Source organism: Diplotaxodon limnothrissa, linkage group LG19, assembly GCF_057381915.1.
Source record: "Diplotaxodon limnothrissa isolate DT_005_m linkage group LG19, D_limnothrissa_male_GT1.1, whole genome shotgun sequence".
Lineage (NCBI taxonomy): Eukaryota > Metazoa > Chordata > Actinopteri > Cichliformes > Cichlidae > Diplotaxodon > Diplotaxodon limnothrissa.
The window spans coordinates 14,704,251-14,722,402 of NC_140614.1; the positions used below are offsets into that span (position 1 = coordinate 14,704,251).

The 18,152-nt window shown below is 41.9% G+C and overlaps 1 protein-coding gene across 1 annotated transcript in view; it reads right to left on the reverse strand.

Annotated features, from left to right (window-relative positions):
* Positions 1 to 2,256: 2,256 nt before the first annotated feature.
* Positions 2,257 to 18,152, reverse strand: part of bltp1 (bridge-like lipid transfer protein family member 1) — a 77,417-nt gene continuing 61,521 nt past the window's right edge. Inside the window, exons 79-90 of the mRNA XM_085343478.1 lie at positions 15,963 to 16,100; positions 15,246 to 15,491; positions 14,970 to 15,123; positions 13,103 to 13,260; positions 10,958 to 11,147; positions 9,935 to 10,152; positions 9,310 to 9,561; positions 8,970 to 9,173; positions 6,412 to 6,606; positions 5,231 to 5,365; positions 4,436 to 4,601; positions 2,257 to 3,084 (exon numbers count right to left, since the gene is read on the reverse strand). Of these exons, the coding sequence (XP_085199604.1) occupies positions 2,868 to 3,084; positions 4,436 to 4,601; positions 5,231 to 5,365; positions 6,412 to 6,606; positions 8,970 to 9,173; positions 9,310 to 9,561; positions 9,935 to 10,152; positions 10,958 to 11,147; positions 13,103 to 13,260; positions 14,970 to 15,123; positions 15,246 to 15,491; positions 15,963 to 16,100 (2,273 nt within the window). The 3' untranslated portion in view covers positions 2,257 to 2,867. The remainder of the gene's footprint in view (positions 3,085 to 4,435; positions 4,602 to 5,230; positions 5,366 to 6,411; positions 6,607 to 8,969; positions 9,174 to 9,309; positions 9,562 to 9,934; positions 10,153 to 10,957; positions 11,148 to 13,102; positions 13,261 to 14,969; positions 15,124 to 15,245; positions 15,492 to 15,962; positions 16,101 to 18,152) is intronic.

Here is an 18,152-nt window from a genome sequence, read left to right on the forward strand (position 1 = left end):
CAAAGACTCGAGCGTGGCTCTCATGCGGAGATGCCCGGCATTACTATGTGGCAATGACTTGCAATTTTTGCAATTGCATTTTTTTTCTTGCTGTGATCAAACACAGAAGATATAAAAAAACATGGTAATTAACGACTTTCATGTAGTTTCTCACCCAGTTTGTGAGGTTAAAAGGAACCCTGGTGCTTTTGTCCAGCTCAGTTTGGTGAAAACCAGAGCGACTGGTCTGCACCACCACCAAGTTTGCACTTAGAGTTGGCAGTGATTTTGAAATTAATTCTACAATTAGTTTTTCAGAACGGTGTTTTGCACACTAATGGAGATTGTTGTCATCACATGTAGGCGACCTAATGGTCTTTGTTAGTCTTCCTGGACCTGGTAACTCCAGCAAAGAGCGTCTGAGCCAGACGGATCCAATATAAGCTGCTTGACATCTCTGGCCACTTCATGACTTTTTAATGTCTTCTATTCCGTTTCTATTTTATAATTCAGGAACACAGCAGTACACTAAAGGGAGGTGTCATTAAGGTGTTCAGTTTGTAGGACGACTGGCTTTTGACTCCATCTACTGGTCATTTGCTTGGCTCTCATGTTTATATGTATATACTGTATCTCCAGGAAGTGAAGGAAATAAAAGAAATATGCAGTAACGATATGCAAATCGGAAGTCACTTCAAAGGAGAGCGCGTGGAGTAGGCAGAATAAAAAATCAAAAATAATGTCCGGTCCTGGCGAGCGAGACCAAAGACTTGAGTGTGCTCTCATACTGAGCGGTCTGCCTTTCCTCAGGTGACACTTCTGCATTCTCACAGCAGACATCACAGAGGAAACGCAGCAGTTCTCTTCCCCCTTTGCTGTGCTGCCGCGTGCCCTGCTCCACCCGCCAACGCACCATCAAAAATTCAACAAGCATGGCATGGAACCAAAAGTGGAACATGGCTCGTGGTGAGGGGGGAAAGGCACGGAGGAAGAGATTAGCACTGGAGAGGTGGGGAAGGGGGTCTTACAGTCAGAGTAATGTATTAACAAAACCCCGCGGTGAGCAAAGCCGGTGACATGTGGGGAGGTTTTTTTTTCCCCCCTCACAGACATCAGTGGAAACTAGTAGGAGTTCAATTACAAAGAGTCTTACAGGAGCACTCATTACCTCCTCCAAAAATCCAGAGGTGAAGCAAATTACTGCCTCAAGAAAGGAAATGTATTAATGCAGATACCATTACAGCTCTGATTTAAACCATGTGAAGCACTTAAAAGCATCAGACACTGCTCCTGTAACACCTGACTGACATTTCCTGGAAAAGTATCAACACAAAAGATGCATTTCATAGATCTGAGAATGAAGTGCTCGTGAGTCAGTGGCTTTTAGACACGAAAAAAAAAAAAAAAGCAGTGCTGCCCTTTCATTTAAAGCAGGAGTGTCAAACTCAAATACACAGTGGGCCAAAATTCAAAACTGGAACAAAGTCGTGGGCTAACAATATTTATTGAAATATATTTATTCCTCCAGATATAAGAATGAATCTTTTCTTATGGACTCAAACACGTTTTGCTGAAAAACTGAATATGGAACAAGCAAAGCTTAATACTAAACAATATATATATTAGCTGTATAATACCAGTAGGCCAGCTCTGATAGTAATTTGGTATGGCTTCGCGGGCCAAATGTAATCTATGATTTAAAGGGTAAAAAAAAAGGGCTTTGTTTCTTAAACTGGATCCAATTGTGAACCAGTCCGTCTAGAGGCAGGTCTAGACACCAAAGACAGCAGAAATGACATCCCTCCATCAAGTCCTGCTGGCATCTTGGGGTCTTGAAACAAGATATGAAATATCGGCGACTGAACCCATAAAGTCATCTGGAAACTGTTTAAAGATTTTAGAGCTGAGGGATATTTTCCCATGGACTTCTATTAAGCTGCCTCATGTGACATTATGTGGACATTGGATGGAGGATACAATGAAAGCTGTTTAACAGGGAATCACTGAGCGATCTGTAGGCCTGGATTACTGGGACATTAGCAATCAGTTTCCCAGCTACCACTCATAACCAGTTGAGGAAAACTCACTTTTTCTCTCAGGACTGGTGGTTGTGATTTACAACAAAACTCCTAAAGCTCATGGAACAGGTAGCCTACCTTTAAGCTGTGTAAAATGAACAGACTCGAGCTTTATTTTTTAAAACTTCATGGCAATAGTTTTATTAAGTTACGAAATCAACACATTTAAGAAATTTAACTATATACATTGGTTCTAATGTGTGGATTAAAAAAAAGACAAAGAAGCTTGACACATCAAGCTAATACATCATACAGACGCTGAATTTCACATAGTCATAAATAATGATCAAATTATAATTACAAGCTTATATCATCCTCATGAGTGAGGGGATGATTTTAAGAAAAATCTCCCAGGATTTATTTGTTCGTGTCAAGAATGAAGAACACGTCACTGAATTCCTCTTAAATATCGCGAAGCTGCGCTATAAATTACATCAAGCATACCCACCATGTGTTCCATGGGAAACAGAGAAAAAGGCAATGGTTTAAGAAATCATTTCTCATGAACGACTGGTAAGCCTTAAAATAAACTTTGAAGCGGTTTCAGTAAGGTCATTTACAACAGGTAAGAGAGGCAGGGTTTTACCCATAAAGCAATCAAATAATGCTAGCATTTGCTAATTTGTTCAAAATGTACAGAAAACGAAAAACAGCAGTGCAAAACGCTTCAGTCGCAACCCCTAGAGGCAAGCACCACAGTAAACAACTATGCAGGATGCTGGACATCGTAAAGTAGTGGCCTTTTAAATACAGAAAACTAGTGTTGAAACATTTTGCACAGCTCTGATTCCAGTGGCATGACTGAGTTCCTCAGTGTTCTTCTTTGTCTCGGCCTCTCTTTTCCTTTTCGTCTTGCAGAGCGGTGCCCAGCTTCTTGATGAGTACTGACAGCACCTTGTCCAGTGGGTCCATCACACCCCTCTGCAGCCATTTGGGAATTGTAGTCCTGGCATGGTGGAAGCCCAGTTTCTGTAAGATGTAGTCCACGCCAACTGGGTCGATCTTCCGACCCGTCCAGGAGATGAGCCTGAAGGTAGAGGTGAAGTTTAAGCATTGCTAAAGGTGCATGAAAAGACTCCCTGTTGCTGCACGTCTCTTTCCATTAAAGGATTTGCTTCTTCCTTTTGAATCTCAGAGGGGAAGCTGTTGCTTTGTACAAAGATATTTCATATAAAGATTCAAAAATATTCTTTTTTTTAAATTAAAATCTTTGTTCTTTCCTGGATTAATGAAGCAAAGTCTTTGTGAAGGGACTAAGATGCTTCATTTATTTAGTGTTTGTGCTGCATTTGTACAAATTCACAAAAGACTAACGGTTAGTAATTATGAACTAGCATCTGAAAAAGGCTAAGGGGGTTAATAAGAGATACTGCACTGCAAAGTTATTGCTCATCCTGTACAGGCCATTTGTGAAATTATACCTCTGTTCATTATTTTTTGATAAAGCTTATCGTTAGGGCTGATCGGGTGACCCTTAACCATCCCTTAGTTACGCTGCTACAGGCTCAGGCTGCTGGGAGACTTCCCACTGAGCATTTCTTCTCTACTTCTGCATGTCATTAACTTTGGTCTTCTCTCTCCTGAAGTTTGAGTTTGGTCCTTATTTTTTCCTCTTCTTGCCTGAGCCTGCCTCTGCAGGACATTTCTTCCTGTGATAAAGGAGTTCTTCCTTCCTGCAATCACCTGCAAGTGCCTTCTCAGAGGTCGTCTGTTCGTGAGTCGGGTTCTCTCTATGATACTGTCTTTTTCCTACTGTATTACTGGGGCTATTAATCATACAGCTATAAATTCATTGATGTGAATCTAATTTTTAACTGGCTCCACCTAAACTAGCATCACACATTGCTTCTCACATATAGAAGAGTTACTAATATTAGTAAAAATCGATATATAACATTTAGATAACCAAGCACTGACAGCGCATCTTTCTGTTCATTTCAAAACTTGCATTTTTAATGGGCTAATTGCACTTTTACTTTTTACAACCCGGCTCATTAAATAGCTCATCGGCATCTCTGTGGAATCGAAAATATTCAAAGAGTCTTTACAAGATGATAAAACCCACAAAAATCCAACAAACAGAACAAAATTAGGCCATAATTGGGGCTCAGCTGTTCCACATCTTGGTGAAACGGCACAATCATTTCTTGATGGTTTCCAGCACAAACACTAACTAAACAGAAAATGAAAGCAATTTTTTAAACCTTTGCTGCATTGTTTGTTTTTGTTGGTTTGTGCAATCATGTTTGCTTTGAGAACAAACTCGTAGAAAAAGATGCTTTTTATTTTCTCCTCTAACATTTTTGAGTGAGCTTTAGGACTCCTGCTCATCATGTGAAAGTGTGCGTCTTATAATAACAAACAGATGCCGAGCTGACCTGAGAGTCGGCTCCAGGTGCCAGGTGTTGCACATGAACTCCCTCCAGTCCACCGTGGTGTAGTTGATGCTGTCGTCCTTGTCTTTATCCGCGGAGCTTTCATCGTGCAGGGCGGTGGGGCTCTTCTGGCCGGGCCGAGGTGCGAACATCCGCGGGGCAAAAAGAGCTGAGAACACCGAGGGAGAGAGGCAATCAGGTCTCTGCTTTGAAACGCTCCAGTTTTCTCTTTTAGCACATTCGTGAACAACAACATCAGAGCACAACATAGATGCGTCCTACTTCAATTATTCAGAATGAATCAAACGTGTGAAAATCTGAAGCGCTCGCAGTGCTTCTCTTTCTACTTTGCTGCAGAATCAACAGAACAAAGTCACGGCTGTTTTAATTGTGGTGATGAAAGCGAGGTCGCCGGCATAAAGAGTGCTAATTTGTTCCTTTGTGACGACTTGAAACCCATTAGGATGCTGCGTGCGTCGGGCTCCCTGACCTGGCTGCTGTGTGTGAAAGTAACAGCGTGTCACGCTGCTCCCAAAAATTTGTCCCACAGCACGCAGACAGCTTCACAAGTACAGAGACAGACAGATGTGCTTAATCTTGTGGTCTTCTCCTCCGATGGCTTGATGACTCATATTCTTGACAGACTGTACAATGCTTGGAACTCTGGAGGGTGTTTTTTTCGTGACTAGTTGAGTCATAAATTTGTGGGCAGTTGAAATGAATAAACATTGTTGTTGGGGGTTTTTTTTCTATTCACTGAAAGACTAACATCGATGAGTAACATGGAAAAAACAAAACCTTTCTCTTTCTCCTTTAGATAGGCCGACACCAGGTCGTGCAGGAACATGATGAGCTCGGCATCCATGGTGACGCAGATGTGGTCGGTGAACTCTGTCACCACGCTGCACTCCACTTTGGGTTTGCTGCTGGAGTCTGGAACAAATGAAAACACAGAGATTGGATTTGTAAGGTCATATTTAAAAAAACAAACAAAAAAACCCAAGAAAATCAATTTCAGCAAACACATCGATGTAGAGTTAGTACGACCTTTGGTTTCCTACATACTTGAGAATATTATGCAACTCAATGGGATAATCTCCTCGCTCTTATTTTGAAGTTTCCATTGCTGCTGACTGTGTGAGTCCTCGGTGTTACTCAGATTGACTCTTTGTTCTTTGACAAAGAAAATTATGATTTTTTTTTTTTTGTGTCAGCATGAATTTGTAAGTAATGTTTTTCAGTAGGGAGTATAATTTGTGTTGTCCAGGCAAAGTGGGAGATATGTCACCATAGCAACTACAAAAACCAGATGTGTAAGAAGCAGCAGGAACCTAAACCTTGGTTGTTTTCCCCTAAAACTAACCTGGGAGGTTTTAATCCTTAATCTTAACCAAGTTTTAATGTCTAAATTGAACCAAGTAATTCATTTAGAATTAATAACTGAGTCGGGTATGAATCCCTCCAACCTCCAAATGTGGATAAGGACAAAAAATGAAATACAAATAATAGTACAAATTATGTCCAGAGACACGATGAAATAATTAAGTTCTTGTTCAGAAATACGAATAAACAGATTCGGGCTGCGACTATTAAAAAAAACAAAAACAAAGAAAACACTGCCACAAGACTGCGCTGGTTTTGCTCTGAAATTGCTTTGCAAGCTAGACGGGCACTAACAAGAACCTGCAGCAGGGCGAGAACTGGTTCACGGTCACAGGAATCTGAGGCTCGCGGAGCAAAGCGAAGGGCTGCCGTCACTTCCTGCAGTGCAAGGCGGAGCTGGGATGCAGATGCTCCAAACAAGAGGAGCTGATTATTCGTTGATTTATTAATTTATTTAAGGAAGCGCAGGTAATTTTATAAACACTCCCATACTCCGAGTGTGATCCCAACAGTTCATTTACAGACTTGTGTGAACTAAAACATCACAAAAAGCTCATTCATTAGCAGATTGTTTTTATGGTGTTACTGTCACCTACCCGTTAGAGAAGGTTCATCCGGATCTTGTACGTGAATTGACTTAAAGTCCAGCTGCATTCTGGGTAGTGCAAAGATGGTCTCTGTTTCGTGGTTGTAGCTGGATGTGCTGCGGAAGCTGCTCAGCAGACTGGAGCTCTTGGCAGCCGATCCGCTCTCTTGGTTGTTGGCCTCGACGTTCCTGAGCAAGTTCAGCTCTGCGACAGGAGATAAAACACGTGGGAACTCTTTTCCTGAGTTTAAGGTCACGCTCACGCTCTGCTTTTCCGCTTTGTTAAATGCTATCTCCACCTATTTTACATTTAAGATAAGACGCGGCTGCTGCGCGGTGGAGAGAAGAGAAAATTTCTCCTTTTAGTCTGAGCTGTCTCGAGTGAAGAAAAGGTTAAAGTCTGAAGCAATCTTTTCTTCCCCAGATACCCCCAGTTAACACTTCTAGCCTAGTAAATCAGTTCTGAAGCTACTTAAGGCTACGAAATTCATTTTTTCCTTCCTTTCGGTTTATCTTCTACTAGGTTTACGTCACTGATTAAAGAATACAGGATGTTTGATTTGCAACAGTCCCAAACTGGCTTTCATCAACATTTGAAGTGGTTGCTCTTCCCCCCCTCCCAGCATGCTCGTATGACATTAAAGCAGCATTTGGTCCCATTAATTGATCTTTTTGTTCTCACTCGGTCTCAAGAATCCTAATGTGACCAATGGCTAAAAATGAATTCTGTGCAGCCGAACTTGATGTGAGACTAATCGAGTGAGTATATTCTAAACTTATAGTCCAAGTATGAAGTGAGATTCTCGCTTTGTTTACCTAGACTGTGTTTCCCTGCAGAACTAAAACAGATAAACACAAACACATCAATTCTGTGAGAAAAAGGGTGCGATCCTGGAAAATTCCCGTTTGATTTGGTTCACTCAGAGTGTGAAAGCTTCGTTTTAGAGACACCTGAATGCATTTTTGCACAGAACAATGACTCTGGATTCTGTTCCTCTTTTCTTCTATTGTCGTGACTGAGTTTGGAGGGATCTCTTCTTGGCTACTACAGACAGAAGGCACAATTATATCCAACTGAAAACTGCTCCCATATTCATGGAATAATCAGATTCCAAGGACAGCGTGAGCCAAGTTGATGACAGAGTTGAAGCGGACATATCCTGCACATTTCCAGGTCGTTATTTTAAATCTGGGGGTTTACTGGCATTAATCTGCATGATTTACAGATCCAAATTGATCCGATACTAGAGCTGGGCGATATAAGATGTTATGCTTGATGTTTTTTTCATTTCAGGCGATAACGATATCTATCACGATATAAGCCAAATAACTATATTTGTAAGATTTAAATGTGCCGTTGCTCACAAGTAAAATGTGAAATAATCAGCAGCTTGTTTTGATTAAAATATTTATTTCCCATAATAAGTTCAACAGGGTAGATGTACTAAAGAAACATGAGACTTTTTCAGATAAAGGCAAATATTGCAAACTACACAAAAGGCAGCCGCTAAAGCGTTTAAGTTTCAAAATAGAACAAACGAAACAGACTAAATTGTCAGTTCCACTTAGAAACAAAATATTAATTCTAAAAATAAATCTTAGTTTGTTTTACAGAAGAACAGACAAAACTGACTAACTTTTGTCAATATCAAATAAACTGAGAACTAAAAGGAAATTCTCAATCTCTCCTTGTTGTATAGCTTAGCTTTTCAAACAGTTTTAACAGTTACTTTAGTCTGACAAAAGCCGAATGACGAATTAGCGCTTCCAGTCAGAGACTGAGCATGCACCGCTTTATTGTATTTCCAGACTTGCTTTCGGCACATTTACAGTGCACGCTACTCTGTTTTTTGTCAGACTTGAAATAGCCGAAATACCTTCACACTACAGAACTTCTGTGGCTCTTCCGTTCGACAATCTCTCCGGCATTGGAACCATCATCTGTTTTCTCTTCGGTAACCTTCGCTCACGCTCTCGGTTGATTTTTCTGTTGTCGGCGCACTCATTTCCTCCATTACCGGGCGGCACGGCGGCTGGCTGCGTCCCAAACAAATACACATGTGCGGCTTGGCACTTGTGCTGTACGTAACAAGTCACGTGGCGTGACACTGCGTCTGTGATTGGTTCAGCTCTGCGCTACTTAATTTGGATTGGCTGTTGTTGGGTTTTTTGTGTTTGTTGGTTGTTGTTGTTTTTTTTTTTTTTAAAAGAGGACAAGAGAGACTAGGTCTATCGCAATAGTTTAACTTTTCTATCGAGGAAAAGTTATTTCGCAACACATATCGTTATCGTTCTATCGCCCAGCTCTATCCGATACTTTAAGTTCAGCCTCAGGCTATTTAAGGTCCCCCATCAGCCCACGCTGACTCTGATTGGACAGCTCCAAAACCAAACCACAGTAATCAGATTCAACTGTTTCCCTGTATTTTCCAATCCCAAATATTTTCTTTTTAAATACGCGTTCAAGCCTTTCGATCCCAAATAAGCGAGCATCAACGGCCCACTGACGAGGCTTTCCACTAAACAAATGGGCACACATGAATGACACAATTTTGCTGAAATGTTTACCTTCGTTTCTCATTGCAGTGACGTAGCTAAACCATTCTTTGACAGTAGCAACACCATGTGGAGGGTTTTCATGTCGCCGTCGTGTGATTTTGGTTATGGTGGCCATTGGGCTTTCGAGAGCACCACACGGCTTCGTGACCATCGTGTTGTGGCCGAGATGGAAATCCAGTGTCTGCACGATGTAGGTAGAGTCGTCTTTTGAGCCTGTGTGTAACAGAAACAATTCATAAAGAGATGCACCTTTATATATTTAGTTTTGATCTGTTCATCAGGACTGAGCATCATCTCGACTGAATAATATTAATATTCACGAGTCCCTAAAAAGAACATTTAGTCTCACCATCCTCCCAGATTTTCTGTGCCTCTGTCCAGAAGGCGATGTTGGGCTCTTCCAGGTGGAACAAGGCCCACGACTTGGAGCGAAAGTTTGGCCCGTGGAAGCAGGCCAGAGTCATGTGATTGCCATGGAGGCTCATCGACCCGCCAAGCTGCACGGCATCCTCAGGCAAGGGCGTCTGGAAGAGGGAGATGTGGCAGCCGGCGATTACCTTCAGCACCCCGGGCCAGTGGCGGTGATGGGCCGCATCCATGTCTGCGTGACAAAGACAGTTAGGAGGGAAAATGAGAAGCAGGCGGACAAATGAATTCTGACTGGAACACGAGGCTTGTTGCTGGCGCTAACAGGATCAGATTTAGTGTGTCATGTTGTTTTTGTCCTTATAAAGCCCTCAATCTTTAAAATGTATGCTGCCTGTTTCGTTACTGATTATCTCATGAGCGAGGCTGATTACATTCAGTTGCTAAACAACCTTTTCAACTATTTGAAAAAGTTGTTTACAAATTAAGCTTATTAGAATTACAAATCATTTCACTTCCTGCAAGCAGCACAGCTTGCTGTGCGCGCCTTATTATGCTACAGACTGTGCTCAACATTCACCCAGCAGTATGGAACGAGGCATGCTTACAAAGCTCTGCAGCTCCTTTGTCAGTGTTGACGACGGGGGTTTTGGGGGGCAGGTAGGGGCCAGGGCCCCAGGTGGAGAGGGCCCGCTTGCTGGTGTCGAATTGCTGAGTGAAAAACTCCTGCAGCTTCATGCCGATCTTGATGAGGTCTGGTGTGGTGGACCGTGAAATGATCACCTGGAAAATGTCCCACTGCAGGTCTCCGTGGATGAAGATCTCACTGGAAGGAGAAAAGATGGGGAGGGAAACGGAGCAGATGAGTGAAAAAGGTTGTTGCAAGAAACAAAGGAAAGGAGAGCAGGCATAAATGGCTCACAGATGAAAGAAAATGGCATATATTCTCGACATAATGTCGTGTAATTTGTGTATTCTTGTGTTCAAACTAGATACAAACACAAAGAGGGAAAGAGGGCTTTTACTTATGCTGCCCCTTTCACATGGAACATGATGCAAAAAGACTGGAAGATAGCAGATCTTATTTCATTAAATGCTTTTAAGTCCAGATTGAGAGAGCCAGAGAAAAATGTTTTTAAAATGTAATTGTTATTTATAATATGTATGTAACTTTGTAATTTCAACGTGTTGTCGCCTCTTGGCCAGGACTCCCTTGCAAAAGAGGTTTTTAATCTCAATGGGACTTTTCCTGGTTAAATAAAGGTTAATAATAAAATACAAACACAAACCCTCGAGTCCAGACATAATTTTGTTCGGCTTGCCGAGCATTCGGAAACGTGGGCAATAAATGTCAGCAAATTGTCTGTTTTTCTTCATAACCCGCGATGCTTTGAAATTGTGCTCTCTAGTTAGTGTGCTTTGTGTTTCAACACTTCAGAAACTGAATACAAACCTCTTTGTAGAGAAAACATCTGCATTTCAAAGTACAGAGACATGGAGACGTGAAGCAGGCTAATCTCTGATGGCCACAAGAATGAAATGAATAAATGGCACTAAACATGACTCATCTAAAAGTGCTGTATTGATCGTGTTGTGCCGAACAGTGCAGTCACGCTGACATCATACCACACCTTTTCTCTGATAGGCTGGTGTCCACTGTACACAGGTTGACCTTCCATTCATCCTGCAGCTGCAGGTCAGCATTACTAAACACTCCCATTAGGATGCTGGAGCCCATGTAGTCCACTCGCGCCTCTGTGGAGCCCATGGTAATCTGGATCTTGTGGCTGGGCTGCTGGTTTGGATGCTCTGAGATGTGGGCTGCAAACCACACGATAGTAGTTACCAATGAGAGCGCACAAGCAATCCCATACCTCTCAACATCAAAATCAGTGGATTCTAGTAAGTAAGGACTGACTTCTTCTTCTTCTGGTTTACCTGTTTATTGCTGCTGGACCACAACAGCAACGGGGCAACCATACATAGCAGAACTCACACTACACATGGCTGCTTTGTATGGTGTCTGAGCATGATTGCCCTCCTCCACAGCCCTGAAAGCTTAAATTCACAGCTCCACAACCAACAAGGCATATCATCTAAAAATGGTGCTAACCTGTGTTAAGATATTCAACTGGCATTCATGAAAACGCTTTAGGCTTCTGGTAGGTACAAACCACAACTGGTACATGTCAATATGTTTGGTCTAATAATAGTTTTATAAAGTCACACACATCCAGCCACAGCTTCATGGCTTCAGTGTCTTTAAATACATGCTGAGATTGACTGTGAAGCCTCCTCTCAGATAAAAATGGCTCAGCACCTTGTTCTTATGTTTTTAGTCTAAAATACCAAAGTTAAAATGATTCATTTTGCTGTAAATATTCGCTTTTGTGTCTATTTATAAACTATTGAAGGTGAACAGGCGAGAAGGTGACGTGTGCTTCACACACACTGTGGCAGATTTAGTTCATCTAGAGAGGACACCGAGTAGGGACGATTTCAGGCAACAAGTAATTTCTTTAGCTGACTGCATCTCAAGCAGAAGCATTAGTGATCAGTGCTTAGATATTAAACTCAATGAACAAAGATCTAATATGCAATCACTGATCACTTCATTAGTTACACTTTGCTAGGACTATGTTGGACCCTCAGAGATTTTGGTCCATACTGACATGATGGGCTCATACAGCTGCTTCAGATTTGTCATCTTTACATCCATGATTTCAGTCTCTACATCCCAAAGGTGTTCCAGTTTAGAGTTCAACAAATTTATTGTCAAGTTTAAGAACAAGCTAGAGCTGCATTTTATAACATTTTGTAATATTCTGCTGGATATAGCCATCAGAATATGGGCACAGTGTGGCCACTCAGGCAGGCTGTGTCACTGAAATGATGCTTAGGCTGTATTAAGGGGTCCATGGCGTGCCAACAAAATATCCTGCACATCATTACACCAGCAGCCGCAACTGTTGTTTTTAAAGTGGTCGTTTTATGATTTTATCCCAAAATCGAGACTGGTCACACCAGGCAACATTTTCCCAATCGTCTATTGTGCAAAAGTGAATTTTAGTCTCAGTTTATCGTTCTTAACGGAAAGAAGTCGCACCCAGTGTGGTCTTCTGCTGCTGTACTCCATGCGCTTTAAGAATATATGCTCATCTGCACATTTTGATTGTTTAACAAAGCTTATTTGAGATACTGTTGCCTTCCTGTCAGTTTGAAACAGTCTGACTATTCTCCTTTGACCTGTTGAAAGAAATGTTCATCATTCAATATTTTCTCCTTTTTTCCAGACCAGCCTTTCTAAACTTCTAAAACACAGTTGTTTAGGAAACTCCCAGCAGATCAGCCTTTTCTGAAATACTCACACCAGGCCGTCTGACACCAACAGCCATGCTCCAGCCACCATCAAAGTCACTTAAATCCCCTTTTTATCCTCATTGTGATGCTCAGGTTCAACTTCAGCAGGTTGCCTTAACTATGTCTGCATGCCTAAATGTTGCTTCCAGCTTCCAAGTGGCTGCTGTATCTATATATTAGCCTATTTAAACATTAAATGTAATATATAAAATAAAATGCATTTTATGCCTATTTAGCAGAGTAAACATTTTTGTATGTGCATAATATTACATTACTGCTCCCAGTGTTTTAAGAACTCTAGCACTGAACTTTGGCTCAGCTCCACATCCACACTTTACACTCTGTTAGAATAAAAGCTGCTAACGAGTTGGAGAAAAACACCAGATGTTTGAAAAGCTGATGCCTTGTTTACTTACAGACCATCTCCAGGGTGTTCACGTCTATATTGCCACCCACCACCCCGCCCTTGGAGTCGAGCTTGGATCGGCCAAGGCCGACAGACATGCTGATCTCTCGGTCTCGGTTGCTTCCGACAGAAAGTCGGCCCTGACTTTTCAGCCCGCTGGTCGTCCAGCTGCAGGGACAAACAACTGTGAGCGCTCCTGAAATGCTGCTGAATAATGTAGAAGGCTTCTGTATGAAACATAAATGACTCATCACAAGAAGTTTCCAAGGAATAAACACAGGTAACAGAGGAAGAAACGAACAGCCAGTTCTGAGCGCTAAACCCATTTTCACAAGTCAACATGTCAACTGTGTTTTCTAACGTGTCGTTGTGCGTTTCACCTTCATCAGTTTGATGTGTTATTGCCTTTTTGCTTATATCCAAGTGCAGCTATTTTGACAATACAATTCTCGCTTTAAATCCAGGCTGCACCCTTGCATAAAAGTTTTTATGAAGGAAGAATATCCTGAGCTCATAAATGATTTAATTAGAGCTGGAGAAGTGTACTGTCTTGCCTTGGTGAGAAAGAAGCAGAAGGTGTGTGTTGTTTGTGGAGCCCACACACTTCCACTGTGGAAGAGGGTTATTTTTTTAACTTTATGGAGACCCAGAGCTCATAAAACAGTACAGCCTTAGTTATGAGGGTGCTGTGTTTGCCACTGCTTCAGCATCATTTTCTGCACTTCAGCCTCAACCGTAGAGATCAGGGGTGTACTGACACCATATTGTGGTGAACGGTAAAATCCAGCAGTGCAGTAGAGTTAAACTGAACCCATAAGAGTGGACGAAAAAGGGTGATAAGAAGTGCAGGAGAAGCACCCCAGAGGCATCTGTACACCAGTTTAACAGCTGTTTACTGCAGTAAAAAGGTAAATAAACAATGTTGGCTATGTTTTATTTAGACAGTAACATTCTTAAGTTAAATTTATAACTTTAGTTTTGCTTTTAGAGCTACAATGCATGATGAAGAGTGTTTTCCAGTCAGTAATTTACTGTTCAAGCGTGGAATCTTTCACTTAAGTCATTATCTTACACTAGCAAAAATTGCTACAATTAGATCAGCATGCGAGCAAAAAACTTAAGGATTCAGACCAATCTATAAGAGAGCTTCCAATAGCTTTTCTCCTCTTGGATCTTAATGATACCATAATAGGAAAGGATAATATAATGTGGACATCTCAGGCTCTCAGGAGGGAACTAAATCAGCTGGTTTCAAACCACATATGAACTGAGGGACTGCAACAGGGCCGGGTATAAGATAACTAAGGATTATATTGAAAGCAACTTTAAGTGTAAGGCTGGTTTCAATGATTGCATCACCTGTTAGGATACTAAAGAAAATACAGACCCTTGTAGTTGTAAATAGGCCTGATTTTGTCTGATGTGTGGCTGTGAAAATGCCTGGCTTTTCTGAGGCACTTATATGTTGTTGGCAATTGATTCTTGTTGAGATGAGATGAGAGTCTGTTGTAGCCATCGACAAGCGTTAAAGTGGGGCAGCCAAAAAATATACTTTGATTGAAAATCATGAGATACTTTCAGATGAAAGATTTTTATCTCTCATCCATTTAATTAGTGTTTTTCTTCCTTTAGTGCATAATCCCCCTGCTAATTCATTTTTAATGATATTTTGTGTTTGTTTTCCTAAAGTTTCTTTTATGTTCTTTTGATTTTAATGTTTTTTTTTCATGATTTGTGAAACTGGACAAGTGTGGCCAAGATATTCTATAAATGAAAATATAGTCAATAATTTTAAATCGCTTCTGTGTTTGAGTTACCAGAGTAACCATTAAATCCTAATTATTAGCACGTGTTTGCACAGCGTTGGATGCACTTACGTATTGTTTCCCATCACGTTGCTCATGTTCATTTGGACGGTGAGCAGCTTTAGGTTGATGGCAAACACCACCAGCGTCTCCCACGGCGACCCCTGCTGACCTGCTGCCTTCCCATTTTTACCAAATGAAGGAGTCGATGTTTTTGTGACTGAATCTAAAAAACAATGAAAAAAAATAGGAAAAAATTAATTGCAGTTATTTTTTCTTCCTTATCTGGATTTTTGGGTGTGAAGATTCGTACTCCGGTAACAAAAGACATTTAATGTTCCCCGTTACCTCTCCTTGGAGCGGAGGAGTCAGAGACGCTCCTGGTGCGACCAGGTGCAGGGGACTTGAGGTGCCCCAGGCTGCCTGGGGACATGTTGCTTCCGGTGGAGTGCTCCGAAAAGACGTTGGGGGACTGGGGCACGTGCTGCGTCCCGGTGCTGCCGTCCCACGTTCTCCAGTAAGCTTTCCGGCTGGACTCGGGGGACAGGTGATGGGTGACGTTTTCAGCTGAGTCAGGAGTGGCGGGGCCGGAAGCTGGAGCGAAGTAAAGGTTCGAAGAGGTAAGTAAAGGACACCTTTGTGAATGTCAACGTAAAGTGACTGCAGGAAATGTTTGCTAAAGGACTGCCAGTGAGACAGGATATTAAAAATGAAAAAAGGCTAAATGCACAGAGGTTAGCAGGTGGATGTTGGTGCTCATATCAGAATTTTTGGGGAGAAATGTTCACTCATTTCTGCACCGAGTTAAAGATTTTGTTTTTAGAAACCCATCTGAGAGGCAGTGCAGAGATTTATATAGAAGCCAACAATATCTCGCTTTAGTAAAAGCACATCAGTTTGTTGATCATTTCAAATAAAGATCAGCACTGACAGAAGCCTGGAAAAGCTCACTGTTCCCTGTGTCAGATGCCACATAAAAGCTGAAATTCTACAACAACTTAAAAGCCGGCAACGTAAACAACACACGGCCATCACAACACCCGAGTGCAACCGCTGAGCACTCACGTGGGAGGTTGATGGTTTGGTCCCCCAGGAAGAGGCGTCTGGCGATACTTCGACGATACCAGGCTCTCGGGAAGGCCAGGATCTCGCTCAGTCTTCTCATGTCGTACTTGAAGGAAGCCGAGCCGATGTCACACACAGCTGACGGAAGAATATCACATTAGTGAGCATGTGAAAGACTTCTTTATAAGACTGCACAGGATAAGGCCACAGTTCTAAAAGCTACAGGGGGAAAAGTATGCACTTACTCTCACAGATTGGAAAGACGTATTCTTCAGTCTCATTTATGTGCTTGTAAAATGTCCCATTCAGCAGCTCAAGCACTCACTGTGAGATGCCTATTTCAAACCCTGCGTTAGAGCTCTTGATGTTCCCACTCTCTTTTTACAGTGTGGCTAACCGTTTTGGAGTGTTTCTTTTTGAACACGCAGGCTCTCCAGGATCGGTGCCTACACTCACCATACATCCTGCCTTTCTGCTGCTTCTGGCCCGCCTCTGAATGACTGGACTGGTGCCCAGGCCTGTGCACCAGCCCTTCCAACACCTGCTCTGAAAAGTGGCTGTGATCTGTCAGTCAGGGAGGCTGATTTGGTATGAGCAGCTCGTCATTGTCTCTCTTTTTATTAACTTGCTTGTCAGCAGTTTGTGCTTCCAGATGCTCATTTTCTCTTTACTAGTTTGCAGACACCTTATCGTGCATACCTGCAGCTGCATGTTGCAAAGGTTGTGCACTGGAGACCGGACAGGGTTTGTTGAATAACTTTATTGTAAAGGTTGCTTGTTCTAACTGTTTGGGTTTAATCTGGCTGTTTAATGGCGTAAAGCTCTTTCGCTATTTTTCCAATTTTCTTTTTAATCAGTTGGTAAATTTTAAATGGAATTCAAGTTCGGAGCCCTTTATTTCTTTGTTCTGACGAGCACCATTTGCCCATGGCTCTTTCACCACTTCTTTTGTTACTTTGTGCTTTGCTTGGCTTCACTGTTTGTATTCATCACTTTCATAAAAAGATAACATTTTTGCCTTCAGCTGTTTCCATCTGGTTGTTTGTGTTACTGCAGTTACCCTCCGATGAGCTGGGGTCACAACAGCCTGCTTCTGTGCTGGAGTACATTCCCACGGTGCTGCTGATATGATTGAGTACTCAACACAGAGTTTCATATCCCTTAAAGATGATTCTCTGAAAGGGTTTGCATCTGTTGTACGTCACTTCCACTTCATATACTCTGGCTGTATTTCTGACTGCTTTACAGAGAGAAAGAAAGGGGCAAGCTTCTCGATTCCCACTTTTAGTGAACATGAAATATTTAGCACTATGCAGGAGTTCCAAAAAAACACAACGTTGTGAAAGTTCCTGCTGAGCTGGGACAACTTTGAGACAGTTCACAGAAAGGATGGCCAACAAAAACACTGAGTCCCAGTCTTGTTAAGCACATCTGCCCAGGACTCCTCAGGCTGTGCGTGCTGACACATGCAACCGGATTTATTCCAGTTAACTAAAATTCTTTGCCTTACGCCTATTTTCAGAATTTAATTTAGGTTTAGTTAACCCTTCTAAAAAACTGCAGCTGCTTACCAAATGTCACCCCCAACTGCATGATTGATGTTTTACCTTAAAAGCAATTTAAGTGATGCACTTAAAAGCTGATTTATGGTCCGCGTCAGTGTTCATTTCCCTACCACTCTCCCTGTGCACAGAGAAGGATTGTGGGAATTTTAACCAGCGGATTAGCAACACTGACTCGCTTGTGCGTCATCCTCTAACAAGCCAACACTGTGACGTAGAAGAAAAGGTGATGGGCTGAAAATCGGGGCTTAAAAAGTAACAAAAAAAAAAAAAAAGAAGCACTGATGAAAAGCAGAGTGCAAAGAGTGAATCATTTTTAAACACACAGCAAAACCAGTTCTATATATACACCATAACTAAGCTAAAGGACTGACAACAGCACAAACCTCAGCTTTAGCAGTGTTCAGTTCCAGTAGTTCAACATACAGTATATTTGACAGTCCCCCCACGTTAGCAGACGACAGATACAACATGAAGATATGGATCTTCAAAGCTCTGCGTGGTTCAGTATCAAAGCAGAATCAACACAGCACCATGCTGGAGCAAAGTCCTTCAAGAAGCAGGCCTCACGACTCAGCAGCCATCTTAAAATGGCTCAGTGTATTTATGTGGGCAGTCATGAGAACAT